The 27975-nt window shown below is 53.2% G+C and overlaps 2 protein-coding genes across 4 annotated transcripts; one reads left to right on the forward strand and one right to left on the reverse strand.

The window, feature by feature from the left end:
* Positions 1–2333: 2333 nt before the first annotated feature.
* Positions 2334–7713, forward strand: FAM98C (family with sequence similarity 98 member C). 2 transcript variants are annotated; one of them, XM_035287365.3, is made up of 8 exons: positions 2334–2436; positions 2556–2704; positions 2778–2912; positions 3814–4016; positions 4267–4344; positions 4440–4655; positions 5354–5521; positions 7374–7713. In XM_035287365.3, the coding sequence occupies exons 1-8, from the start codon at positions 2372–2374 to the stop codon at positions 7518–7520; spliced, it is 1161 nt and encodes a 386-aa protein (XP_035143256.2). In that variant the 5' UTR covers positions 2334–2371; the 3' UTR covers positions 7521–7713. The 2 variants fall into 2 exon arrangements, with proteins under 2 accessions (XP_035143256.2, XP_002762125.1); XM_002762079.6 differs by having other exon boundaries at positions 4440–4556.
* RASGRP4 (RAS guanyl releasing protein 4) lies at positions 7691–27894 on the reverse strand. 2 transcript variants are annotated; one of them, XM_078359287.1, is made up of 17 exons: positions 27738–27894; positions 23538–23722; positions 22386–22491; positions 22206–22268; positions 21126–21257; positions 20855–21008; positions 19119–19292; positions 17517–17633; positions 15310–15585; positions 13425–13505; positions 13221–13325; positions 12959–13077; positions 12720–12864; positions 11009–11045; positions 10753–10887; positions 10524–10636; positions 7691–9602 (listed from the first exon to the last, which is right to left on the reverse strand). In XM_078359287.1, exons 1-17 carry the CDS (start codon positions 27758–27760, stop codon positions 9546–9548), a joined length of 2022 nt encoding a protein of 673 aa, XP_078215413.1. In that variant the 5' UTR covers positions 27761–27894; the 3' UTR covers positions 7691–9545. The 2 variants fall into 2 exon arrangements, with proteins under 2 accessions (XP_078215413.1, XP_078215414.1); XM_078359288.1 differs by lacking the exons at positions 17517–17633; positions 19119–19292 and having other exon boundaries at positions 7695–9602.
* Between the last annotated feature and the right edge of the window lie 81 nt (positions 27895–27975).

The raw sequence follows: 27975 nt of genomic DNA on the forward strand, positions 1-27975 counted from the left end.
AGCCTCCTGAAGTGCAGGTATTACAGGTGTGAGTCACTGTAGCCTGCCTCTGGGCAATTTTTAACATTTGATTTAGGTCAACAAATGGCCCCCAAAGTGTACTGTCTTGGGGTAAACAGGGTTATGGGGTTACTCAGATCTGCCCTTGAGGAACAAGTTCTTTCTCTTTTTTTTTTTAAAGATGGAGTTTCTCTCTTGTCACTCAGGCTGGAGTGCAGTGGCGAGTCTTTGCTCACTGCAACCTTCACCTCCCAGGTTCAAGCAATTCTCCTGCCTCAGCCCCCGAATAGCTGGGATTACAGGTGTGTAATTTTTGTATTTTTAGCAGAGACGAGGTTTCACCATGTTGGCCAGGATGGTCTCAATCTCTTGACCTCATGATCCGCCCACCTCAGCTTCCCAAAGTGCTGGGATTACAGATGTGAGCCACCGCACCCAGCCAAGGAAGAAGTTCTATCCCTGTTCTTTCCTCCAGGCTCCTGGTCCACCCCCAACTTCCAGCAGAATGTCTAGGAACTATTGGATACCAGGATACAGTAAGGAAGAGATGAGCTCTGATACAATGTTTTCTTAGCAACAGCAACAAAACAATAGTGGTAATAACAGTAGAAATTGGCTCAGTGATTTAAAAGCATAGAATTTGGAATTTGATCTTCATTTATTGGCACCATTATGAATTCACTCCGTGACTTCTCTCAAACTTATTTTTCTCCTCTGAAAAGAGATAAGATGCTTCACCCAATAGTACACCTTAAATGCTGTGGATATATATATTAGTTATTCTTTATTAAGTACGCCCTATATATCTGCTAAGCACTTTTTATATATGAAACTCTAATTAATCCTCAGCAACAACTTTAAGAGGTAGGTACTATTATCCCCATTATACAGATGGGAAGCAATTTGGTAGGAACAGGGAGCTGCTGAGTAATGGAATCAAACCCTAACCCTTGTCTGCCTGACTCCTAGGGTGTCATCTCTTAACTACTATGGTGCATTGCACCTGCTCACTCCCAGGCTTAGAAGGGAGAGGAGTGAAGGCCAAACAGGCACATTGTGATGGATGAGGAGGGCCTGGTGTGTAAGGCATGTGCCGGGATTCCTGGGTCCCTTACATAATTCAAACCCTGAGGTGGAAGGAGGGAGGAAGTTTTGAATTTTGGGCAGAGTTGAGTGAACACCACTCCCTCCGGGCTGCTTTAAGAGCAGAGGACAGGGCCAGGCACAGTGGCTCAAGCCTGTAATCCCAAAACTTTGAGAAGTGGAGGAGGGAGGATTGGTTGAGTCCAGGAGTTAGAGGCAAACCTGGGCAACATAGCTAGACCCCCCTCTACAAAATTTTATTGTATTTGACATGAAGTCTCCCTCTGCTGCCCAGGCTGGAGTACAGTGGCTTGATCTAGGCCCACTGCAGCCTCTGCCTCCCGGGTTCAAGAGATTCTCCTGCATCAGCCTCCGGAGTAGCTGGGACTACAGGCACATGCCACCACGCCCCGCTAATTTTTGTATTTTTAGTAAAGATGGGGTTTCACCATGTTGCCCAGGCTAATCTCGAACTCCCGACCCCAGGTGATCCTCCCGCCTTCACCTCCCAAAGTGCTGGGATTACAGGCGTGAGCCACTGCGCCCGGCCTTTACAAAACTTTAAAACAACAACAGCAAAATTGGCCGGTCGCGGTGGCTCACGCCTGTAATCCCAGGATTTTGGGAGGCCGAGGCAGGCGGATTGCTTCAACCCAGGAGTTGGAAACTAGACTGGGCAATATGGGGAAACCTTGTCCCTACAAAAAAAATTCAAAAATCAGCGAGGCGCGGTGGTCTGCGCCTGTGGTCCCAGCTACTAGGTGCAAGCCACCAAGCCTGACTACTTTAAAAAAATGTACCTGGGAGGCTGAGGCGGGAGGATGTCTTGAGCGCAGGAGGTTGAGGTTGCGGTGAACCGTGATGGCGCCACTGCAGTCCAGCCTGAGGGATAGATCGAGACCTGTCTCAAAAACAAACCAACAAAACACCAGCAGAAGACAACTGAGGGAGGAAGAGGAAAAGGAAACCGAAGTTGTTTTGAAGTCCCTGCAGCAGTGACACCCGCCGCCAGCTTGTGACAGCTGAGATCCGGACGCACCGTAATTTACAGCGCAGGGGAAGTTGGGCTCCTAGAACCCCGACAGGTTACTCGAGAGGCGGGACGGGCGGACCGGGGGGGCGTGTCCGGCGTCTTCCTGAGCCAATGGGAGCACCGGAGTCCCTGGGCGGGAAGATGCCGATTGGTTGGTACCGCCAGACGCTGGGAGCCCTTGCGCGCTGCGCTTCTGGGGCGGAGCCTGCCGCCCGCCGCGAGGGGGCGCGCGCCTGGCGCGGAGGCGACGCGTTCATGGAGGGGGTGAAGGCGGAAGCGCGGGAGGGGGCCGCGGTGGCCCGGGACCTGCTGGCTCTAGGGTAAGAGGGTGTGTGGTGAGGCTGGTGGGTGCAGGAAGGTCAGGTCTCCTCCCTGGACGTCGACAGAAAGGGATTCTCAGTGACCTCCCCGCCCCTTCCCTCTACTTCGGCCCCCACAGGTATGGGGGTGTCCCGGGGCTGGCGTCGCGGGACGCCTCATGCCCAGACTTCAGGGCGCTGTGCGCGCAGCTGGCGGCGGAGCTGGCGAAGCTGGGCGCCCTGGAGCAGCAGCGAGAGGCGGGCGCCGAGGTGCTGAGCGCCGGCGACGGTATGCACGGAGCAGGGGGGTGGCAGGGGGCCCGCCGCGGGGCCGCCGCGCCGTGACGCCCCTGTCCCCGCAGGCCCCGGCGCGGAGGAGGACTTTCTGCGGCAGCTTGGCCGCCTATTGCGGGAGCTGCACTGTCCGGATCGCAGGCTCTGCGGTGGGGATGGCGCGGCTGAGCTTCGGGAACCCGGCTCCAGCCTGCGCCTGCTACGTGAGTCCCGGGGTGCGGAAGTGGCTAGTCCACAGCCTAAGGAGCTGCGGGCTCCGACTTTTTAGGGAAAATCGAGGTTCCCAAGGGGGCGTGGTCAGAACTTTGGGGCGGCCCAGACGGTATGAGGTGGGTGGGATGTGCGTATTGGGGTGGGCAGAGGATTCTCTCTGAGATAGGCGGGGTTAGAATTTATTTTATTTATTTATTTTTTGAGACAGAGTTTCACTCTTGTTGCCCAAACTGGCGTGCCATGACGTGATCTGGGCTCACTGCAACCTCCGCCTCCCGAGTTCAAGCGATTCTCCTGCCTCAGCCTCCTGAGTAGCTGGGATTACAGGCGCGTGCCACCAAACCCAGCTAATTTTTTGTATTTTTAGTAGAAACGGGGTTTCACTTTGTTAGCCAGGCTGATCTCCAACTTCTGACCTCAGGTGATCTGCCCGCCTTGGCTTCCCAAAGTGCTGGGATTACAGGCAGGAACCATCACTTCCGGCCTGGGGGTAGAATTTTAATTGGAGGATCTGGGAGCTCAAGTGGGTTGAATTAGGAGGAGGGCGTTCAGAAGTAAGCAGGAGTCGAATTCGGAGGAGGGGACAGGGTCTTAAGAGTGGGGCTTACACTGGAGGTGGAACCAAGGCTTTAAGTAGGCCAGACTAGAAGGTAGAGGCTTTTCTGTTTTTTAAAAGGAAATGGGGTCTCTTTACGTTGCCCTGTTTGGTCTTGAACTCTTGGCTTCAAGCAATCCTCCTGCCTCAGCCTCCCAAGGTATTGGGATTACAGGCATGAGCCACTGTGCCTGGCCAAAGGTGGAGGTTTTAAAGCCAATGAAGCTTTTTGACCAGGATGGATGGATGGGGGTCGCAGCCTCTCTGAGTGCACAGCTCTGGTTTCCTACTTTCAGGCTTTCTCTGCTCAGAACTCCAAGCCACCCGCCTCCTGCGCCTGCGCTCTCTGCTGGATCCCAGTCCTGGACCACCCCTTGGTGAAGGGGTGGAGGGAACTTGCATGGTCCAGGAACTGGGCCTTACCCTCCAAGCCCTGGGACTGCACAGACCTGCACCAGGGACCCCCGCCAGCCAGCTGCTGCAGGAGTTGCATGCTAAGGTAGAGTCAGAACAATTCTCACCCTCCCCTGCCTCCTGGGCTATCCCACTTTCCTTGGGGCGGAAGGGTGGGGGGAGCGGGTCCTCTCTCCCTAACACCTCTGGAAGGAAGTGTTCCAACCACTGGCATGTTCTTTCTGCAGCTGTGACTGCCATTCTTGCATCTGTGGCCTCAGGGCTGTGGGGAACTGGGTTTACAGAGGGTTCCATCCTCCCTTTCCCAGTTGGCCTCTAACTTCTTCTCTCATTAGATCTCAGAGCTACAGCCTTCTCTGCCGCCTGGGTCCCTGCAGCCCCTCCTCAGCTCCTCGCTAGATGCACCCAGATGGGTAAGACTGTGTGACTGACTGAATGTGAACTGTGTCCTCATCAGAGGTGGCAGTGAGAGGGACCCCTTGCCTGACCTTGAGACCTTTTCTCCCAGGAAGCATTGGAGTCTCTGTCCCAGAGCCTGAGAGATCAGTACCACTGCCGCCGCTGTCTCCTCCTCAAGCGCCTTGACCTCACCACATCTGCTTTCCACTGGAGTGACCGGGCAGAGGTGTGGGCAGAGGAACCGGCAGAATTGGAGAGGCCCAGTTGTGGGTGGCTGCAGTTGCAGGGAGGAAGAATGAAGGCCAGGAATATCACCCTCTTGGAGGTTCTGAGGCTGTGGCCATTTTAGAATTTTTTGAGGTTTGGGGCTCCTGGAATCTCAGGGTCCCAGGGTATTGTTGAATTCTCAGCTCTGAGCTGGGAGTATATTCAGAGGTATACCCCATCTTTAAGAGATAGGAGCAGAGCCAGGCATGGTGGCTCATGCCTGTAATCCCAGCACTTTGGGAGGCCAGGGCGGGAGGATCACTTGAGCCCAGGAGATTGAGGCTGCAGTGAGCCACCATCACATCACTGCACTCCAGGCTGGGTGACAGTGAGACCTTGTCTCAAAAAATAAATATTTGGCCAGGCGCGGTGGCTCATGCCTATAATGCCAGCACTGTAGGTGGCTGAGGTGGGTGGATCACCTGATGTCAGGAGTTCAAGACCAGCCTGACCAACATGGTGAAACCCCATCTCTACTAAAAATACAAAAATTAGCCGGGCATAGTGGTGGGTGCCTGTAATCCCAGCTACTCAGGGGGCCGAGGCAGGAGAATGGCTTGAACCTTGGAGGCAGAGGTTGCAGGGAGCTGAGGTTGTGCCACTGCACTCCAGCCTGGGAGACATAGCGAGAGTCCAACTCAAAAAAAAAAAAGTATATTGAGAGCTGTGGGCAGTGAAGTCTTGAGTGGGGAAGTGATACTTCCAAGATGACAGGTCCCACCTGGGGACCTTCTCTGTACCTCCTCACCACTCCAGGCCCAAGGAGAGGCCATGAGGGCAGTGCTGATCCCACTTCGAGAGTTTCTCACCCCAGAATCGGACATCTCCCTCGCACATGTCCTGGCTGCCCGAGCTGACCTGTCTCGTCTTGTCCCAGCCACCAGTGTGGCTGTCCGCAGAGGGACCTGCTGTGCCATCAACAAGGTGAGCCTCTGGGGTAGGGGAGGGCCCTGGCATCCTTGGCCTTCAGATTGGCCTTTCAGCCTCTGCTCTGGTCCAGGCTTCAGACTCACTGCCTCTAATCCACCCATTAGACACAGCAGCCAGAAGGACCTCTCTCACACAAAAGCTTGACTGTGGACTCCGCAGCTCAGAACGCTTCTGTGGCTCCATCATGATTTGAAAACAAAGTCCAACTATTTACTGAGCCCCCGGCCACTTCTCCAGCTTGGGCTTAAAATCCTTCCCCATCACCTCACAGTATCTATTGTGTTGTTTCTTTTAACCTTTTTTTCTTTTTTAAAAAAGAAAGACTGCCAGGCAGAGTGGCTCACTCCTGGAATCCCAGAACTATAGGAGGCGGAGGTGGGCAGAAAATCTGAGATTGGGAGTTTGAGACCAGCCTGACCAAGATGAAGAGACCCTGTCTCTTTTCTTTCTTTCTTCTTTCAAATCTTTTTTTATTTTTATTTTTTATAAAGACGGGGTTTCACCATGTTGGTCAGGCTGGTCTTCAACTCCCAACCTTAGGTGATCCGCCCGCCTTGGCCTTCAAAGTGCTTGGATTACAGGCGTGAGCCACCACGCCCAGCCGAGACCCTGTCTCTACTAAAAATATAAAATTAGCCGGGCATATTAGTGCATGCCTGTAATCCCAGCTACTCAGGAGGCTGAGGCAGAAGAATTGCTTAAATCTAGGAGTTGGAAGTTATGGTGAGCTGAGTTCGCACCACTGCACTCCAGCCTGGACAAAAAGAGCAAAACTCTGTCTCAAATATAGAAATAAAAAACCACACAGAAGCCGGGTGCGGTGGCTCAAGCCTGTAATCTCAGCACTTTGGGAGGCCGAGGCAGGTGGACCATGAGGTCAAGAGATCGAGACCATCCTGGTCAACGTGGTGAAACCCCATCTCTACTAAAAATACAAAAAATTAGCTGGGCATGGTGGCGCTTGCCTGTAATCCCAGCTACTCAGGAGGCTGAGGCAGGAGAATTGCCTAAACCCAGGAGGCGGAGGTTGTGGTGAGCCAAGATCGCGCCATTGCACTCTAGCCTGGGTAACAAGAGCGAAACTCTGTCTCAAAAAAAAAACAAACGAAAAACAAAACAGAAATCCCTTCTGTGGGCCGGGTGCAGTGGCTCATGCCTGTAATCCCAGCACTTTGGAATGCCAAGGTGGGTGGATCACGAGGTCAGGAGTTCAAGACCAGCCTGGCCAACATAGTGAAACCTTGTCTCTACTAAAAAATATAAAAAATTAGCCAGGCGTGGAGGCAGGCACCTGTGATCCCAGCTACTCAGGAGGCTGAGGCAGGAGAATCGCTTGAACCCAGGAGGCAGAGGTTGCAGTGAGCTGAGATCCAGCCCGGCCAACGGTGTGAGACTCTGTCTCTCAAAAAAAAAAATAGGAAAGAAAAAAAGAAATGTCCTCTGTTTTAGTAATTAGGTATCTAGCCGCATACTTCTGTAAGTAGTCTTACGTAAAATGAGTACTGCGGAATAAAATCTAGCACAGCAAAGATTAAGGCAAAATTTAAGTTAAGAAAAAAATGAGCTTGAGGTGGGCGGATCACTTGAGCCCAGGAGCAAAGGCTGCAGTGAGCAGTGCTCTCATCACTGCACTCCAACCTGGGTGATTGTGCCCCCCCCCCAAAAAAAAAAAAAAAAAAAGAAAGCTCATGCTTGTCTCTTCCATTCAGCCCTCTCCCCGCCCAGCCACTGTACTCAAACAGTCAACATCCGCCTTTCTTCTTCAGCCTTATGCTGTTCCCTTTATTCTGTGGCGCCCTTGTCCAGGATACTTTTTTCCTCTGCAGCTCAAATCTCAAACTTTCAGGTGCTTATGGGCAACGTTCCAGACCGGGGAGGCCGCCCAAATGAGCTGGAGGCTCCCATGCCCACCTGGAGGAGCCGAACAGAGGGTGGAGGTGGACGGAAGACAGGCCCCCAGTGCTGGGGCCGCAAGAAGAAGAAGAAGAAGTAAAGAGGGACTGGTGGGTCGGGGCAGGGGTCCTCCATGAGATGCTAATGCCGTTGGTCATCTGGGGAGTTGGTTTAAGTTTTTCCTTGGTATTTGACTTCTCATCTCCTATTCCTGAGGCCCCAAATGCCCCACTCCCATGCACCCGTCAATACCAAGAGCCATGTTCTCTGGAGAATAAATTTAATTTATGACAGTTGTAGGACCTCTCTCTGTGGGGGCCAAGTCAGGGGTGCTTGGGTTTGTGAAGGGGTTGGGGTGTCTCTGCTCCCTCGGTCTGAATGGGCCCCTGCTGCTCTGACCCTCAAAGTTCTTTGCCCAAAGCACATCTTTCTTGTGCCTTGGGCATGGGTAGGGAGACACTCAGGGATCGGACAAACATCTGTCAGGCACCTACCACCTGCCAGCCCTGTTCTAGGCACTGGGGATGCAGCAGTGTAAGACACTGATAGAAATCCCTACTCTCGGCTGGGCGCAGCAGCTCACACCTGTCATCCCAGCATTCTGGGAGGCTGAGGTGGGCGGATCATGAGGTTAGGGGTTCGAGATCATCCTGGCCAATATGGTGAAACCCTGTCTCTACTAAAAATACAAAAATTAGCCAGGTGTGGTGGTGCGCATCTGTAATCCCAGCTACTCAGGAGGCTGAGGCAGGAGAATCGCTTGAAGCTGGGAGGCAAGATTGCAGTGAGCCGAGATCGTGCCACTGTACTCCAGCCTGGGCCACAGAGCGAGACTCTGTCTCAAAAAATAAAAAAAGAAATCTCTTCTGTCCTGGAGCTGATATTCTGACGTTCCTGGTGAGGAAGGACAGATGTTAAGCTAGATAAAGGGGAAAAGTATGGGTTGTCAGATGGGGAAAGTTCTGTGCAGAAAAATAAAGCAGGGGCAGGGCGCTGTGGCTCACACCTGTAATCCCAACACTTTGGGAGGCCGAGGTGGGTGGATCGCCTGAGGCCAGGAGGTTGAGACCAGTCTGACCAACGTGGCGGAACCCCATCTGTACTAAAAATACAAAAATTATCCCTGTGTGGTGGCGCATGCCTGTAATCCCAGCTACTCGGGAGGCTGAGGCAGGAGAATTTCTTGAACCAGGGAGGCAGAGGTTGCAGTGAGCTGAGATTGTGCCATTGCACTCTAGGCTGGGCAACAAAGTGGGACTGTCTCAAAAAATAAAAATAAAATAAAAAAATAAAGCATGGAGGCAGGATCAGAACTAGGAGGGGACAGGGGACTTGCATCTTGACTATGGTTAGGGGAAGCCTCACTGAGAAGGTGCCACTGGAGCACAGTTCCAAAGCGGGGGCCAGACGGGCCTCTGGGGAAGAGCATTCCAGGCTGGGGAACAGCCAGTATGAAGGCCCCTGAGGTAGGATTATTTGGGGCATGTTCAGGGCACGTTGAGGCCAGTGTAGCTGAAGCAGGTCGAAGGGTGGGAAGCAAGGTCAGAGGGGTGATGGGGGCCATAGTGAGGACTCTGGCGTTTCCCCTGAGCAGAGGATGGATGTGATCTCACTGAGGTGTCCACTGGTTGCCTGCTCTACCTGCTACCCAGTTTTCTCTCCTGACTATAATCCCAGAGACCTGCTCTATCCTTACCCTCTCCTGACCCATAGCATGTTGGTCAGGAGCTTTAGTTTTAGAGCAGATGGAAGACCTGGGTTTGAATCTACCTCCAGCCCTTGGGAACTGTGCCACCTTGGCTTAACTTCAAGGAGCCTCAGTCTCCTTATCTTTGAAACGGAGATTTAGGGAGTTGGTGAAATGAGGCCTGAGTCTAAATGTGTCCAACACAGAGCTGCACAGATACTAAGTGCAGGGAAAGGGAGGAGGATTAGTATCCACCACCATGCAAGAGAGGAAAGTCACTGCCAGGGAAAATGATGACTGTCGAACCACCGAAGGCAGTGTGGATGGGAAGGCGGATGCCTCTAGGGGTCCTACCTCTGGGAGCCCTGCCAGAGTCCGACGGCAGGACTCAGGACTGACTGGGGTAGGGAGTGAGGGAAAGAGAAGACCGAGAGATGCCTAGGAATCCAGCTTGGAGGATGGGCTTGATGGTGGGTCCATTACTGGGCAGGGCACCTGGAAGGAGGAAAGGAAGACGTCAGATGATGTGGGGAGCATATGTCTAGGAGACGCTTCACTGCCAGGAACACTGTCCTGCCCAGACTGGTAAGTCCCAGATGAATGAATGTCCCCTGTGGAACCCTTTTTGCAACCCTATCTGAGAGTCTCTGCTCTCGAACAGTGGTGTTGACTCCGTTGACACTTACGGCAGCTCCCGATATATTTGGCTTTATTCTTGCTATCTCATTGGCTAGAATCCTTTCTGTTCTCCTAGTGGCTATCATCCCGCCCCACCCCCAACATGTTGAAACTTCTATTTTGCTTTTTATTTTGAGACAGGGTCTTGCTCTGTCGCCCAGGCTGGAGTGCAGTGGCGCAATCTCAGCTCACTACAGCCTCTACCTCCCAGGCTCAAGTGATTTTCCTGCATCAGCCTCCCAAGTTCCTGGGACTACAGGCACGCGCCACCACGCCCAGCTGATTTTTGTATTTTTAGTAGAGATGGGGTTTCATCATGTTGGCCAGGCTGGTCTCAAACTTCTGACCTGAAGTGATCCTCCTTCCTTGGCCTCCCAAAGGGCTGGGATTACAGACAAGAGCTACCATGCCTGGCCTATTTTTCTATCAGCATTAAAAATTAACCAGTATCAGGCCGGGCACAGTGGCTCACACCTGTAGTCCCAGCTACTCAGGAGGCTGAGGCAGGAGAATTGCTTGAACCTGGGAGGATGACCCTGTAGTGAGCCCAGATCGCGCCATTGCACTCCAGCCTGGGCAACAGGAGCGAAACTCCAGTATCATACCCTCCCACCCCAGCAGTCAAGGACTTCTGCATGCTTTTACTTTCCTGTGGGTCTCCAAATCTGTCCGGTCTCCCCCAGGCCAATGGCCTGTGTCCCCTGTATCCAGTTGGGGGTAAGGGCAGTTTCTCCTCACCGTCTCTGGTTCCCAGGAAGGGTGTGGGGATTCAGTCTGGGTCCAAGCATGGCGAAGCTGGCACCCAGTCTCAGGTTCCAGGGACAGCGTGTAGGAGAGATTTTCCTCAGAGCCTGTTTGTGGACGGATGGAAGGGGTGTGGGTCTGATAGGAAGGGCCTTGTGACCTTGGACTTAACCCCCTTCCTTCCCCAGCCCCCCTCCCAGCACTGCGGTGCTCTTGGTCTTACCACAGCTGGCGTGGGGAGCTGGCATGGGTGGGACAGGGGCTCCGGGGGGCCCGGCATCGCCCTTGGCCCCTGGCCTCTTCTTACACTCCACCTTCACCTGGTCTCTGCAGTGTTTGTGGCAACACAGACCGCACTCTGGGGGAAGGCAGCAGTTAATGGGAAGGCAGCAGTTAATGGCCGGATGTCCAATCTGTGCCGTGCGTTCTTCCAGCCCGTGGGCCAAGGCTTCCCTCCCACTCGCTGATGCCCCACTCACCCCGACAGCGGTAGCCTTGCTTAGTGACACCCCAGAGCTGGGAAGAGAAACCAGAAAAGGTTACAGAGAGGGAGGGCTGTGGATTGGCAGGGCAGCTGGGGAGTGGAAGTGTGGAAGCTACCCAGGTTTTGAAATTCTCAAGGCTAGAGATTTAATTGTAATTAAAGGAATGTGGGTGGGGTACAGTTGGTTTATGCCAGTAATCCCAGCACTTCGAAAGGCCAAGGTGAGAGGTTGGGAGGCCAAAGTGGGAGGATCGCTTGAGTCCAGGAGTTCAAGACCAGCCTGGGCAACATAGGGAGAACCCTGTCTCTACAAAAAGATTGTTTAAATTAGCCATTAGCTGGGCATAGTGGCGTACACCTGTAGCCCCAGCCACTTGGGAGGCTGAAGTAAGAGGATCAGCTGAAGTGAGAGGAGTTGGAGGCTGCAATGAACCACGATCACACCACTCCACTCCAGCCTGGGTGACAGAGCAAGACCATCTTTCATCTTTTAACAGAATAAATAAAGGGAACTTGGAGATTATCTCAAGTTTAGAGAATCACCTAGGATATTAGATTTAGTTAAAATTTCAAGTTACTAAAATGCAATTTTTGTTTTGTTTTGAGACACAGTTTTGCTCTTGTTGCCCAGGCTGGAGTGCAGTGGCTTGATCTGGGCTCACTACAGGGTCACCATCCCAGTTTCAAGCAATTCTCCTGCCTCAGCCTCCTGAGTTCAATTGATTCTCCTGCTTCAGCCTCCCGAGTAGCTGGGAATACAGGCATGTGTCACCATGCCCGGCTAATTTTGTAATTTTAGTAGAAACAGGGTTTCTCCATGCTAATCAGGCTGGTCTTGAACTCCCGACCTCAAGTGATCCCAGCTGGCCTAAAATGCAAATTCCTTGGGCAGGAATTATCTGCTGTATTCCTACTTTATCCCCACAGCCTTAGATTGCATGGCACACAGGAGGTGCTCAGTAATTATTTCGTGAATAAATAAATGAATGTGGGAAGTAATCCAGGGTTTGTGAATTAGTCTCTGGTTAGAGGTTGAGAGACTGATCCACTAGCCAGAGTATGAAGATATCTTGAATTTGGAAATTATTCAGGGTTGGAATGAACTGGAGTCTAGAGATTTGGAGGATGATGCTGTTTGAACATAGTCCACCCAGTTTTGGAGATTATCCAAGTTTTTTTTTGAGACACAGTCTCCCTCTGTCACCCAGGCTGGAGTGCAGTGGTGCAATCTTGGCTCACTGCAACCTCCACCTCCTGGGTTCAAGCAATTCTGTGATCCCTAGTAGCTCAGATCATAGGTGTGCACCACCACATGTGGCTAATTTTTATACTTTTAGAAGAGACAGGGTCTCGCTACGTTGCCTAGGCTGATCTTGAACTCTTGAGCTCAAGCAATCCACCCACGTCAGCCTCCCATAGTGCTGGGATTACAGGCGTGAGCCACCATTCCTGACCTCCTATCTAGAGTTTTAGATATTATCCGTGATTCAGTGATTTTTCTGGGGATGTGGATTATCTGGGATTTGGGGATTCTCTGGCATTTGGAGATTATCCAGGATATAGGGAATGTCTGGTGTTTAGGGTTTATATGAAACAGGATAATTCGAGGCTGGAGGATTTCTGGAATTTGGGGGTTTTCTGGGGCTTGGGGCTGCCGGCTCCAGGACAGATGGAACCTAAGAGTGGTGATGAGGCAGAGTGCTCACGAAGCCACTGCAGCTGTCGCAGAAGGTAGGCTTGCGGAAGGTGACCTCATGGAAGGTGTGCAGGAAGGCCAGGCCCAGCTTGGAGCAGATGGCACTGGCCCGGAGCAGGTACCCCATCAGCTCCTCTCTGCTGAAGGAGCCTCTCCTAGGGACAGAAAGTGAGCCTCAGCATGACCGGCCCCAAACTCCCCCAGACCTGGGAGTCATCTTCGGGTGATCCAGGAGCCAGAACCACTCACCCCTGGCGTGGGGGTGGGTGAAGCCCATGGCAGGCGAAGGGAAAATTGCCTGAGAGCCGCTCAAAGTCCTCCTGAGAGATGGTTCCTCGGCCTTCAGGGTCGTAATTCTTGAACACGGACTTCAGAGGAGTGTGGGGAAGCAGGTAAGGCCCAGTCAGGGAACTATGCTCCCCAGGGCTGCAAGTCCCCACCTCCAGGCTCAGGGTTCTACAGATGTCTTCCCTCCTGGCTCCTGGTGGCCAGGCCACCCTCCCCTCCTCACCTCCACCAGCTGCTCCACGTGCCGACCCAGTGTGACCCTGTCCGGCTTGGATGTCACACCAGGGGCCCACTCCATCACCAGAGGAGCTTTGAAGGGGGAGGGTGGCTGGGGCAGGGACAGAGGGGCAGAGTTAGTCACTGCATAGGCTCAGGGGAGTTGGAAGTAATTGTAGGAGGGGGTCCCAGGTTAGGGATTGGGTCTCACCAGACTCTTGGGACAGCGTGGCTCCCGGGCATAAGAGAGCTCATAGATCTCGTCCTCTGTGTAGAAGAGGTCCAGGGAGAGCTGCAGCAGACAGGAGTATTACAGCTCCGTCTATCAACAGCCCCGCCCGGCCCCCACACCCATTTGCAGGCTCTTCTCAAAGCCCCTCCTGGGGTCAAATCCTAGCATTACTGCTGTGGGACTGAGCAAGTGACTCCACCTCTCTGGGCCTCAGTTTCCCAGTTCACGGAATGGATACAGTAAGGGTCCCAACCTCATAAGGTTGTAAGATGGAATGAGGCTCCTGGCACATAGGCAATGATGAATAATTGTTATTAGCCTTTTGCTTAGATTCTTGGATATGTCAAAGTTTGAGATTTGGGGTTATCATCATGAGAAGCTCAGAACCTTGGGATTTAGGAATGTGAACCCCAGGCCAGGCGCGGTGGCTCATACCTGTAATCCCAGCACTTTAGGAGGCCAAGGTGGGCAGATCACCTGACATAGGGAATTCAAGACCAGCCTGACCAACATGGAGAAACCCTGTCTCTATTAAAAATACAAAATTAGCTGGGCATGGTGGCACATGCCTGTAATTCCAGCTACTCCGGAGGCTGAGGCAGGAGAATTCCTTGAACCTGGAGGCAGAAGTCGTAGTGAGGTGAGACTGCATCACAGCACTCCAGCCTCGGCAACAAGAGTGAAACTAAGTCTCAAAAAAAAAAAAAAAAATGTGAACCCCACAGCAATTCCAGAGCTCAGATCAATGGACAGTTGAGTCACTAGGGGAAGTGGGGAAGAAACATGTTACTTATATAGTAACTTATCTGCTCCATATACTGTCTTTTTTTTTTTTTTGAGACGGAGTTTCGCTCTTGTTACCCAGACTGGAGTGCAATGGCCCGATCTCGGCTCACCGCAACCTCCGCCTCCTGGGTTCAGGCAGTTCTCCTATCTCAGCCTCCCGAGTAGCTGGGATTACAGGCACGCGCCACCATGCCCAGCTAATTTTTTGTATTTTTAGTAGAGACGGGGTTTCACCATGTTGGCCAGGATGGTCTCGATCTTTTGACCTCGTGATCCACCCGCCTCGGCCTCCCAAAGTGCTGGGATTACAGGCTTGAGCCACGGTGCCTGGCCTCTTTTTTTTTTTTTTTTTTTTTTTTTGTCTTTTTGTTTTTTTCCTTTTTGTGGAGAACGGAGTCTCGCTATATTGCCCAGGCAGGTCTCAAACTCCTGGGCTCAAGCTATCCTCCCGCCTCTGCCTCCCTAAGAGCTGGGATTACAGGCGTGAGCCACAGTGCCCGGCTCTTTTTTTGAGACAGAGTCTCACCCTGTCACCCAGGCTGGAGTGTAGTGGCGTGATCTTGGCTTACTGCAATCTCCTCCTCCTAGGTTCAAGCAATTCTTACGCATCAGCCTCCCAAGTAGCTGGGACTAGAAGCATGCACCACCACGCCTGGCTATTTTTTTTGTATTTTTAGTAGAGATGGAGTTTCACCATCTCTACTTTGTAGAGGCTGGTCTCAAACTCCTGATCTCGGGCAATCCGCCTAACTCAGTGTCCCAAAGTGCTAGGATGACAGGCATGAGCTGCTGTGCCCTGCTAGATACTGTCTTAAGGACTTTCTTTGAATGATGTCATTGGTTGTCTCTCTTCAAGCACCCTCTGAAGTAGCTACTTTTATTATTCCCATTTTGTGGATAAGGAAACTGAGGGATCAGTGACTTGAGATCACGAAGCTAGAAAAAAACCTGGAAGCTCTGGCTTCAAAGCCTGTGCACGCCACCGCTTTTCTACCCTAGTCCTGGAGACCTTCACGCGTCCAGGACCCTACATCTCAGTACCCTCAGAAGCCCAGACTGGGTGGGGCTGGGGGCTCACCGTGAGCAGGTGCAGCAGGTCCTCGTTGGCACTGCAGGGTGGACGCTGCCCTTGGAGGGCCGCCAGCTCCTGCAGCCGCAGGTAGAGGCTGTTCAGCTTGGATAGGTGCAGGCGGCCGTCAGGCAACCTGTCAGGCTGTGCCTCATGTAGGGACACCAAGTCCTTGAGGTGCACGCCCAGCACAGGCAGCCGGAAGCCTGTACAGCCAGCCCAGGTGCGGCGGTAGCGGGCATAGTTGTTGTGGGAGGCAAGGAGCTCAGTGAGCTCCAGCAGGGCCTGGGCAGGAGGGACATGGGATCGGGGTTATCAGGGCATTCCCGTCCCGTGCGCCACCTGGACGGGTATCCTAGCAGCCTCCTGGGTGGGCTCGAGGCCTTCAGGGACCCAGTGGCATTTTAGACACCTCCTGAGCCCTTCTGTATCCCATGCTGCTCTCAGCATCTCCCCCAAACTGCTCTTCCTCTTGTGTCCCCATCTCAGAGAAGTCCCACAATCCCCCATTCTTTGGCTAAAATGATTTCTTTTATCTTTCTTTCTTTCTTTTTGAGATAGAGTTTCACTCTTGTTGCCCAGGCTGGAGTGCAATGGCGTGATCTCGGCTCACTGCAACTTCCACCTCCTGGGTTCATGCGATTCTCCTGCCTCAGCCTCCTGAGTAGCTGGGATTACAGGCATGTGCCACCGCACTCGGCTAATTTTGCATTTTTAGTAGAGATGGGGTTTTACCATGTTGGCCAGGTTGGTCTCGAATTCCTGACCTCAGGTGATCCACTGACTTGGGCTCCCAAAGTGTTGGGATAACTTATGGGCGTGAGCCACCGTACCCAGACCTTTTTTTTTTTTTTTTTTTTTTAAGATGGGGGGGGTCTCACTCTGTCACTCATGCTGGGGTGAAGTGCATTGTAATGATCACGGCTCATTGCAGCCTTAAACTCCTGGGCTTGATGGCTGGGTATTGTGGCTTATGCCTGGGAGGCTAAGGCAGGCAGATCATCTGAGGTCAGGAGTTCAAGACCAGCCTGGGAAACATGGTAAAACCCTGTCTCTACTAAAACTACAAAAATTAACTGGGCCTGATAGTACAGGCCTGTAATCCCAGCTACTCGGGAGGCTGAGGCAGGAGAATCACTTGAACCTAGGAGGTGGAGGCTGCAGTGAGCTGAGATTGCGCCACTGCACTCCAGCCTGGGAGATGGAGTGAGGCTCCTTCTCAAACAATAACAACAACAACGAAAAACTCCTGGACTCCAGCAGTCCTCCCCCTCAGCCTCCCAGGTAGCTGGGACTATAGGCATGGGCCACCAAAGCTGGCTTATTTATTTTTATTTATTTTTTTCAGACTATTTTGCCACCATGCCCGGCCAAAAAAAATTTAAAAATAAATTAGGCTAGGTGCGGTGGCACACGCCTGTAATCCCAGCACTTTGGGAGGCCGAGGTGGGCACAAGTCAAGAGTTCGAGACCAGCCTGACCAACATGGAGAAACCCCATCTCTACTAAAAATACAAAATTAGCCAGGCATCGTGGCACCTGCCTGTAATCCCAGCTACTTGGTAGGCTAAGGCAGGCAAATCGCTTAAAACTGGGAGGCAGTGGTTGTGGTGAGCTGAGATCGCACCACTGCACTCCATCCTGGGTGACAAAATTTTTTTTTTTTAGAAATGGAGTCTTATTATGTTGCCCAGGCTGGTCTCAAACACCTGGACTTAAGCAATCCTCCTGCTTTAGCCTCCCAAAACTCTAGGATTACAAGTGTGAGCCACCGTACCCAGTCTATAATTGTTTCTTTAAAAAGCCAGATCTTATCACAGGTGTGTCATCACTCTCAAACTTCCTTAGCTTAGCCCAGCTTGCAAGGCTCAAGAGGATCTTCCCAGGGCACCTTTGGCCTAATTTCCTGCCATTTTCTGATCTCAGCCAGTCCTCCCCATGGGGACTGCAAAGCTCTCTGCTAGCTTCTCTCCCATCTGTCTCCCTCATAGTCCAGCTCAGGACCAGACACGCTGGGAGAGGTGTCAGCACGATGGGTGGATGGATGCCAGGGAGGAGGAATGCTGGCAGAGCCTGGGGGTCTGGGATTTGGAGGAACAAGGACTTCATGTGGGTTCCAGGGCCCCTGGGCAGGGATGGACAGGGCTTGCTAATTAGGTTTGGGGGTTCAGGATAGCTGACCACTTGGAGCTTTTGGGAGGGTAGTGGGGATTCACCTTGGTGCTGTCAGGGCTCAGGTGGGCATGGGAGTCCTTGAGTCTGGAGATGGCACTGTGACACAGACCCCCTGTGACCGCCATCAGCGTGTTGAAATTCTGTAGCTGGTGGAGCCTCTAGGAAGGGAAGCACGACACAGGGTCGTCACAGGAGGATGGGCAAGTTGGGAGTTCAGATGACAGCATCCCAGTTGAGTTGGGATTCCAGGCATGTGTGGGTGTGGAGCAGTGTGGGGATCAGGCAGGTGAGAGAAGGGGGCTGTGTAGGGCAGGAGTCAGACGTGCAATGTGTGGTCCTCATGGGGGTGTCAGATGGTGATCTGAGCCGGGAGGGATAAGCCGGTGATGGACTGATGTGAGGTTAGAAAATCTGGCCGGGTGCGGTGGCTCATGCCAGTAATCCCAGCACTTTGGGAGGCCGAGGCGGGCAGATCACGAGGTCAAGAGATGGAGACCAGACTGGCCAACATGATGGAACCCCGTTTCTACTAAAAATACAAAAATTAGCTGGGTGTGGTGGTGGGCACCTGTAATCCCAGCTAATCAGGAGGCTGAGGCAGGAGAATCGATTGAACCTGGGAGGTGAAGGTTGCAGTGAGCCGAGATCGTGCTACTGCACTCCAGCCTGGCAACAGCGAGACTCTATCTCAAAAAGAAAAACAAAAGAAAATCTGGGGAGGCAGGAAGTATGGGAAGTTGGGTGGATTTGGGGAACAGACAGGTGGGGGAGGGTCCAGACACATCAGAGTGTCAGGCATCTGGGGGTCTGACTGAGAGTCAGACAGGTGCAGGGAGACAAGAAGGCGCAGATTCTGGGCAGGAGCTGGAAGTGTGGCAGAGGTGAACAGGGCCGGAGAGATGCTAGACAGGTGTGGGGCCACCTCGGCAGCTGGGGAATTCCCTCGCCCTTCCTTTTACAAATTTGGGCAGAGGTTGCTGTGGAGAGAGTGGAGCCAGGGAGAAAGGGAAAATGCTCAGACCAAGCAGGCCCCAGGCAGACGTCGGGACCCCCAGGTCTAAGAGGCCCTGCAGGAGGAAGCGAGCCAGGGAAGACGTCAAAGGAAGGGTGTGGTCTTGGTCTTCGTGGAAATACGCAAGGGGGCGCGGCAATGGCGGGCGGAGGGCTTCCCTTTTCCCCAGAAGGGCGGGAAGGTGTCCGGAAAGGAGCGGGTAGGGAGGGGGAGAGAAGGGCGTAACACGATGGGGCGGGGCAGGGAGAGACCGGACGCCATGGGGAGCGAGGCACAATCCCGAAGCGACCGCTGGGGGCCGGGGACTGGGAATGGAGGCCTCGGTGGAGGATGGCACAAAGGTGGGGGCATGAAAGGGACGCTGTCATTGACCTTTGGATAGAACATTCGGACATAGGGGTTGGGAGCCTGTCACGTCGCTAGGGCCAAGGGGTAGGGCCACGTTGGGTGGGACGCGGTAGCATCAAGGCCAAAGAAGAAGTTACGTCCTGGGTTGGAGCGCCCGGACTGTGGCCTCGGGGGCGGAGGCGGGAGATAGGAGGGAGGAGGGAGATGGGGTCGAGGGCCTGGAAGGCGGAGGGCCAGGTAGCTGGGTGCAGTGGCGTTCGCAGCCCCACAGGGCGGGCCTCACCTGTGCCACGTGAATGAACTTGTCCAGCACCTGTGCGCGCTGTGCGGGCCCGGGACGGCTCAGCACCATCACCTGCACCCAGCGGGACACGCTGTTGCTGAGACCTACAGAGCCCTCCAGAGCCGGGCAGTCCCGCACTGAGCCCTGCAAAACGTAGCTCCGCAGGTCCTGGGGCTGGGAGCGAGGTGGGTGTCAAGGCGGGCCGTAGCGCTCAGGCCCTGCCCTTCCATGGCATCCAACTAGTAGTCAAGACCTCTGATGTCCTAGCCTGGTCTACCCCGAGGGACCTTTGTCCCCCTCACTCCCACCGCAGCTGCACGTCCCTGACGTCACCATGGTCCTTTCCCATCTGAGGAGGCATAGCATGTTTAAATATAGCCGGGAACTGCCGGGCCCAGTGGCTCACACCTGTAATTCCAGCACTTTGGGAGGCTGAGGCGGGTGGATCACGAGATCAGGAGATGGAGACCATCCTGGCCAACATGGTAAAACCCATCTCTACTAAAAATACGAAAATTATCTGGGTGTGGTGGCACATGCCTGTAATCCCAGCTACTCGGGAGGCTGAGGCATGGGAATCACTTGAACCTGGGAGGTGGAGGCTGCAGTGAGCCAAGATCGCATCACTGCACTCCAGCCTGGGTGACAGAGCAAGACTCTGTCTCAAAAAAATAAAAATAATAAATAAATATATAGCCAGGCACTATATTTGACACATAATCATATTAATTAATCCTCATAACTCTATGAGGTATCATTCCATTTTAGAGATTAGACAGTTGAGGCACAGAGAGGATAGGTAATTTGCCCAGGGTCACACAGGTGTGAGTCTGGGCGGGAACTGAGTCTATATACTCTTAACTGTACACGGTCAGCAAAGGGAAGGATGGGGAGGATGACTTGAAATCAACCTCTATCTGTTCTGCCCAGAGTGTTCATTTCATACCCACATCCACCACACTGAGTATATCTGCACACACACACACTCGGGAAATTTTCGCATGAAAGAACCAGATCCCCACCTTCTCTTGAAATGATCAGATGGCAAAGCTAAGACATTGAAGCACTTGAAATTGACCCTGGGGTAGCCAACATATGTCAATTTCAAATGGTTCAACCAGATAGCATTTACCCTGGACCAGGCATTGCTCCTACAAGGCAGGAACTGTTCATATCCCCTTTTTACAGATGAGGAAACTGAGGTACTGTGAGTTTAAATGCTTATTGAATCAATGATAATATATTATGAGCACTTACTAAGTGCCAATCGCTGCAATAAGCATTTTGTTATTTTTATTTTTCTTTCTTTTTTTTTTTTTTTTTTTTGATACAGAGTCCCGTTCTGTCGCCCAGGCTGGAATACAGTGTCATGATCTCGGCTCACTGCAACCTCCGCCTCCTGAGGTTTAAGCAATTCTCCTGCCTCAGCCTCCCAAGTAGCTGGGGTTACACGTGCCTGCCATCACGCCCGCTAATTTTTGTATTTTTAGTAGAGATGGGGTTTCACCATGTTGGCCAGACTGGTCTCAAACTCCTGACCTCAGGTGATCCACCTGCCTCGGCCTCTTTAACTCATTTTCCTGGACCCTCTAGCACCCAGCTTTGACAGTTTAAGACTTTGAGATCTCTGCTGAATAACCATGCAGGTGTCCCCTCAGTCCTGGCTTGCCCCAGACAATCCCTACCCCACCCCAATCTCTCCCCTGCTTGGGACAGGGACGGGAGGGGGTCCTCACCGTGATAGCCTGGAAGGACCGGAACTCCAGGTAGGTGAGGTGCTGAGCCAGCTCCCCCGTCTCCAGGTGGTCGAAAAGCAAGGACACTTTGCGCTTTTTGCCTAGGCCTGGGCTGTTCATGGGGGGTGGGGGCCCAGGGCCACCAGGGCTCAGGCTGGGGGCCAAAAGGGGCAGCGTATTGGAGTGGCTCACAGGGGAGGGATTGGGGGTGTGGAGGGAGATGGCAGAATGGGGATGGGGCAGAGAAGAGTGGGGCACAGGGCTGACTCACAGGTTAGAGGAGCCCCCCAGGCTCCTTTGGGCCGAGTTGCCCTCCTGGGCCACCGTGGCCCAGAAACGACCCATGACTTCTTCCAGCTGGGAGTCCTGGTGCATCACTTCGGGGTGTTGGGTCAGCCAGTACCTGAGAGTGATGTGGAGATGGTGAGATGAGGCTGGGGGTGGCGAAGGTCTCTGCAGGGGATCTTTTGGGCTGAGGAATCTCTAGGTGCTGAGCTAGGGGTCTCTAAATATGTGCGGGGGTACCTGGAGGGTTGGTGTTTGGAGGGGCACCAGGCTGGGGGAATCTCTGGAGGAGGATAGGGTCTCAACACAGGCTGGGGGTATCTGTGGCAAATAGACCTCGGAGGCTGTTGGGAGTGTGATTGTTGGGAAGCAGGATAGTAGAGGGTCCTAGGAACTAGACTAGGGGCTTCTAGGGGTGAGATTTTTGGGGGGACAGAATGAGGGGGTCTTAGGGGCTAGGCTGGGATCTGTGGGAGGTGGAGGTTTTGGGGATCAGAGCTGGAAGCCTCTGGGTACCAGCTAGGAGGGTCTATGGGATTCACCGGTTGGTGAGGGGGGGAGTCTCTAGGAAGTGGGGGTTCTCCCAGGTGCAGTGGCTCACACCTGTAATCCCAGCACTGTGGGAGACCAAGGTGGGTGGATCAGGAGTTCAAGACCAGCCTGGCCAGTATGGTGAAACCCCATCTCTGCTAAAATACAAAAAAATTAGCCGGGCATGGTGGCTCATGGCTGTAATCCCAGCTACCTGAGAGCCTGAGGCAGGAAAATTGCTTTAACCCGGGAGGCCGAGGTTCCAGTGAGCTATCACACCACTGCACTCCAGCCTGAGCAACAGAATGAGACTCTGTCTCAAAAAAACAAAAAGCAGAAAGGAAGTGGGGATTCTAGGGAACAGAACTGAGAGTCTTAGGAACCAAGCCAGGAGTGTCTCAGAAGTGGGATTTTGGCCTGTGGGGCTGATTGGGTCTGTGGGAACTGGGCTGGGGAGTCTCTGAGGAATGTTTTTTGGGGGACAGCAGGATGGAAGTCTTGGGTCCTAAGAGTGGGGATCTTGGCCCAGCCCTACCTGACCAGGTGGCAGATCTGCAGCCGCCTCAGCTCCTGGGCGTCCCCTGTGGCCTTCTGATACTTGAGTTCTGGTCAAGGCTCTGTTCTCCAGGATTTGTGACCTGCCCGCTCCGCATTCCCATTGCCCAGGCTCTCTGTCCCTTGCCCTCCACCCATAGCTCACAGTCTCGGAGGATATGAGGTCAGCAGGCGGGCAGCCAGGTCGGCAGAGGGCAGCACCCAGCTGTGCATGGCTAGCACCATGTTGAGCACGTGGTCCCCATGGCGCAGGCTGCCAGCTGAGTCTGGGGTGGAAGGAGGGGGACTCTGTGACAGAATGGCCCTCAGGCAATACACAATGCAGCCTCCAGATCCTGCCAGACTGCCTGGTTCAAAGGCCAGCTCTAACAGTGATCCCTGGCATGACTTTGGACAGGCAGCCTGCCTCAGTTTCCTTATCTGTGTTGTACGTGAGGCAGCATCACCCCTGGCAAGGCTTGTTGAAGATTGAAATAGCACCAGACCAGTCAGGCATGGTGGCTCACCCCTGTAATCCCAGCACTTTGGGAGGCCGAATCGGGTGTATCACATGAGGTCATGAGTTTGATACCAGCCTGGCCAACATGGTGAAACCCCGTCTCTACTAAAAATACAAAAATTAGCTGGGCATGGTGGTGAGCACCTGTAATCCCAGCTACTTGGGAGGCTGAGGCAGGAGAGCCACTCGAATTCGGGAGGTAGGGGTTGCAGTGAGCTGAGATCAGGCCACTGTACTCCATCCTGGGTGACAGAGCAAGACTCTGTCTCAAAAGAATAAGAAAAGAAAAAAATATAGCCGGGTAAGATGGCTCATGCCTGTAATCCCAGCACTTTGGGAGGCCAAGGCAGGTGGATCATGAGGTCAGAGGGAGACCATCCTGGCCAACATGGTGAAACCCTGCCTCTACTAAAAATACAAAAATTAGCCAGGCATGATGACAAGAGCACCTGTAGTCCCAGCTACTCAGGAGACTGAGGCAGGACAATCACTTGAACCCGGAAGGCGGAGGTTGCAGTGAGCCAAGATGGTGCGACTGCACTCCAGCCTGGTGACAGAGCAAGACTCCGTCTCAAAAAAAAAAAAAAAAAATATATATATATATATATATATATATATATATAAATAAATACATATATATGTATATATTTTCATTTCAGGAAAGAAGCAAAGCGGGTGTTTCTCTTATCTCTAATGTAGTGATTGAGTTTCATTCCATCCAGCCTGCTCTCATTTTACCTGCAAAAACTGAGCCGAAGAGAGGCAGGTGCTGAGCTGTTAGGGCGGGGAGGCTGCTGGGGAGAGGACACTCACCAAAGGACTGGATGCATTTCTCCAGCAGCTCATCTTCGCTGCAGCCGCCCCCACTCAGCAGGCCCAGGTTCATGGAAGCCATGACCTTGCTGATTTCCCGGGGGCTGGGGCATGTCTTGTGGCGGCGCGCTTGGCGGGGCCGGCCCCGCCCTCCTGTCTTTCCGGTGCATTCCTGGTGGGACTTCCTGTGGGCACAGCCCTCAGGGAGTCATGGGAGCCCCTTCCTTCAGGCAGACCCTAGAATTCCTCTTGACCCCAATGCCCCAAGGCACCATGGGAGAGGCTGCCTAGAGGCAAAGCCCCAGGGTTACTGCTGACCTACTAGGGACTCATGGAAGAACCCCCAGGAACATTCCAGATCCCTAGGGGAGTCATGGGAGCCCTCCCCAACAAACAAATTTTTAGGGCTACTCCTACTCCCTTCAGGGAAGCAGAGGGGAAGATCCTCAAGACCAGGGATCCCCAGCCCCAGGGACATGGACCAGTGCCAGTCTGTGGCCTGTTAGAGCCATGGGGTGAGTGAGCAACCCCTCCTGAACTCCTGTTGGGATCAGCATCTGCAATAGTGTCTCACAGGAGCTGGACCCCTATTGTGAACTGCGCATGTGTTCGGGGGATCTAGGTATCCGCTCCCTTGAAAATCTAATTCCGGATGATCTGTCACCATCTCCCATCACCCTCAGATGGGACCATCCAGTTGCAGGAAAACAAGCTCAGGGCTCCCACTGATTCTACATTATGGTGAGTTGTATAACTATTTCATTATCTATTACAATGTAATAATAATATAAAGCTTACGATAAATGTAATGAGCTTGAATCATCCCCAAACTATCCCCACCCCCTTCCACAAAGCCGGTCCCTGGTGCCAAAAAGGCTGGGGACCGCTGCCCAGGATGACTCTGAATCCCCCAGGGAATCACAGCAGAAGACCCCCAGGACCACTCAGGACCCCTGAGGGAATGATAAGAACTCCCTCCCCAGGCCTTGCCCCAACTTCCTGACTGCTTCCAAGGGATCCCGAAAGAGACTTCCTGTTGCCAGATCCTGGGATTACTCCTGGTCTCCCAGGGAATCGTGGGAGAAGACGCCTGGGCTCTCTGCTGTCCTCCCCAGGGAGAGGCATGGGAGGACCTGCCTTCAGGACCCATATCCTCAGGGATATGGTCTCCAACACCCGATCCTCCTGCCTCCCCCAGCCCTCAAGAGAGCAAGTCTCCTGGGCCAGTGTGATGGCTCACACCTGTAATCCCAGCACTTTGGGAGGCCAAGACGGGTAATCACTTGAGGCCAAGAGTTCGAGACCACCTAGGCCAACATGGTGAAACCCCATCTCTACTAAAAATACAAAAATTGGTCTAGCATGGTGGCAGGCGCCTGTAATCCCATCTACTCGGGAGGCTGAGGCAGGAGGATCGCTTGAACCAGGGAGGTAGAGGCTGCAGTGAGCCGAAACTGTATGACTTCCCTCCAACCCTGAGTGACAGAGTGATTTCTGTTTCAAAAATAATAAAAATGAAAGAGAGACCTGGTTTATGCTTGTAATCTCAGCACTTTGGGAGGCCGAGGAGGGTAGATCACTTGAGATCAGGAGTCAGAGACCAGCCTAGACAACGTGGTAAAACTCCGTTGCTACTAAAAATGCAAAAATTGGCTGGGTGTGGTGGTGGCCACCTGTAGACCCAGCTACTCAGGAGGCGGAGGCAGGAGAATTGCTTGAACTTGGGAGGTGGAGGTTGCAGTGAGCCGAGATCACGCCACTGCACTCCAGCCTGGGTGACAGTGAGACTGTCTCAAAATAAATAAATTAGTAAATAAAATAAAATAGTAAGACTCCTGCAGGGAGACCCCCTGGATTTTGTCTCTCCCCTTCTCCCACACCTTCACTCCACTAAGGTGACAGACCCCTCCCCCAAGTTAGCCTCCGACAGGACCTGCAGCTTTAGCCTGTGGCCTGGGTGCCCAGATTTGGAACTGGAGAGGAAATACCAATGCCAAGTGAGCTTCTCTGGGGCTCCTAAGAGCCAGGTGAGAGGTCCCTGAGGCTGAGGCAGCTTCAAGGAAGCTGTGAAAATAATCCTCCCTCTGCCTGGTACCTCCCAGGGAATGGAGAGACAGGTATGGTGGGAGGAGGGAGAGAACTAAATCTAGCCTTCAGACGAAAGTAGAATCCAGAAATTTCTGCCAGCTGTTGTGACTTTGTGTTAATGTGACTTTGTCACTTAATTTCTCAGGGGCTCAGTTTCCTCAAAGGAAAAATGAGGATAATCCTTGGACCTTCCTCAGGGAATTTCTTTTTTTGGAGACAGGATCTCACTCTGTCACCCAGGCTGGAGTGCAGTGGTGCGATCTCAGCTCACTGCAACTTCCACCTCCTGAGTTGAAGCAATTCTCTTGCCTCAGCCTCCCAAGTAGCTGGGACTACAGGCACGTGCCACCACGCCCAGCCAATTTTTGTATTTTTAGCAGAGACAGGGTTTTACCATGTTGGCCAGGCTGGTCTCGAACTCCTAACCTGCCTGCCTCAGCTTCCCAAAGTGCTGGGATTACAGGCGTGAGCCACCATGCCAGGCCCCCACCTCTACCCTTTTTTAGACAGGGTCTTTCTTGCTCTGTCTCTCAGGCTGGAGTACAGTGATGTAATCAAAGCTCAATATGACCTTGAACTGCTGGACTCAAGTGATCCTCCTGCCTTAGCCTCCCGGGTAGCTGGGACTACAGGTATGCACCATCATACCCAGCTAATTTTGTGTGTGAGTGTGGATGGGAGTCTCACTATATATATAATATGTATGTTAGGATAATATAACCCAAGCTTGTCTAGAACTCTTGGCCTCAAGTTCTCCTTATCCTCCCAAAATGCTGGGATTAGAGGCATAAGCCACCTTTACCAGTAGGGACTTTTTTTTTTTTTTTTTGAGACTGAGTCTTGCTCTGTCGCCCAGTCTAGAGTGCAGTGGCAGGATCTCAGTTCACTGCAACCTCCACCTCCCAGGTTCAAGTGGTTCTCCTACCTCAGCCTCCCGAGTAGCTGGGATTACGGGGGCGTGCCACCACACACGGCTAATATTTACATTTTTAGTAGAGGTGGGGTTTTTCCCATGTTGGTCAGGCTGGTCTTGAACTCCTGACATTGTGATCTGCCCTCCTCGGCCTCCCAAAGTGCTGGGATTACAGGTGTGCACCAGTTTTAAAGTATTAAATGTGTACTAAGCCAAGGAGGGAGCATTTATCTAAATCAGTGTTTCCCTAAGTGTGGGTACCCAGCTAGTACCAAAAGCATCACCTGGGAACTGGATATAAATACAGATTCTCAGGTCCCAACCCAGACCTACAAAATCAAACACTTTAAGGGTAAGCCCAGCAACCTGTATTTTACAAACCCTCCCGACAGTTCAGAGGCTTGCTGCAGTCTGAGAACCACGGGTCTAGACTGTCTCACTGAGTACTTACAGGTGTCTCCAGGGTGGAGGTTATGATTATTCTGTTGACATAAGTAAAACCCGAGACAGAGCAGTTCAGTGACTTACCTAAGGTCACACAACTAGGAAGTGAGGCAGCCAGCTGTCTACCACTAAACGGCCAGGTAGAGAGGAAAGCCCTTTGCCCATCAGAGTGGTGCTGGGGATGGCAGGAGGAGCTACCCAGGCTAGGGAGCCAGCCACTCTCTGCCTCTATGGGGACAGAAGGGCCAGCTTGCCAAGGAGATAGGAGCCCATGCCAGAACTGGCTACATGGCCGGCCACTAGGCCCCATCCTGCAGTCCCCTGCGGGGGTCTGAAACAGCCCCATGAGTGACTTAAGAGGCAGGGGAACTGCCTTGGCCCATGTCACACTCCCCTCTCCTAGGGCAGGACCCTGCAGGAGCCTGGAGTTTCCAGTCCAGTAGGGGATGGGGAACCGGGAAGCCCCCAGGGAGGGCAGAGACACTCAGCCCAGGCCAGGGATGGAGGTGGGGTGACAGGGAGTGGCAAGGGGACCCCAAACAGCTCAAACTCCAGGGGCAACATGGCATAGATGCCACCTACAAGTGACTGCAGCCCTCACTGGCTCCAGACTCCCTGAAGCATCCACCTGGCACCCCTGCACGGGATCCCAGAGGAGCCAGACATCCTACCCCATGGTGAGTTTTCCCCCCAGCCCTCCCATGCAGAGGGAGGCCTCAGGGTGCTGCCGGGCTCCCTGGGGAGGGTCCTCTCACCTCTTGCTGTCTTTTCTGTTCATGCTTCCTGTGGACGGAGGAGGGCGGGGGTCTTGCAAGACTGTGGCTCAGCTCCTCCCCTTCCCCAGGACTCCAGCTTCTCAGCCCCTAGGGAGCTGGGGCCTCCTCGGTGCTTGGGAAGGAAAGAGGAACTGCCCCTCCCCACCCACCCTCTCAGGCCAGGGGGAAGGAAGAGGCTGGGGAGAGACCAAAGGCCCCCCTCCCCCACTCGGGGATC

Source organism: Callithrix jacchus, chromosome 22, assembly GCF_049354715.1.
Source record: "Callithrix jacchus isolate 240 chromosome 22, calJac240_pri, whole genome shotgun sequence".
Taxonomy (NCBI): Eukaryota; Metazoa; Chordata; class Mammalia; order Primates; family Cebidae; genus Callithrix; species Callithrix jacchus.

Coding starts and splice junctions, on each gene's coding strand:
- FAM98C (XM_035287365.3), top strand. CDS start 2,372: ATGGAGGGGGTGAAGGCGGAAGCGCGGGAGGGGGCCGCGGTGGCCCGG. Junction 2,913..3,813: donor CTCCAGCCTGCGCCTGCTAC/GTGAGTCCCGGG, acceptor TCCTACTTTCAG/GCTTTCTCTGCTCAGAACTC. Junction 4,656..5,353: donor GGAATATCACCCTCTTGGAG/GTTCTGAGGCTG, acceptor TCACCACTCCAG/GCCCAAGGAGAGGCCATGAG.
- RASGRP4 (XM_078359287.1), bottom strand. CDS start 27,760: ATGAACAGAAAAGACAGCAAGAG. Junction 13,506..15,309: donor ACCTGCTGCACCTGCTCACG/GTGAGCCCCCAG, acceptor TGTCTGCTGCAG/CTCTCCCTGGACCTCTTCTA. Junction 12,865..12,958: donor CACCCACCCCCACGCCAGGG/GTGAGTGGTTCT, acceptor TTCTGTCCCTAG/GAGAGGCTCCTTCAGCAGAG.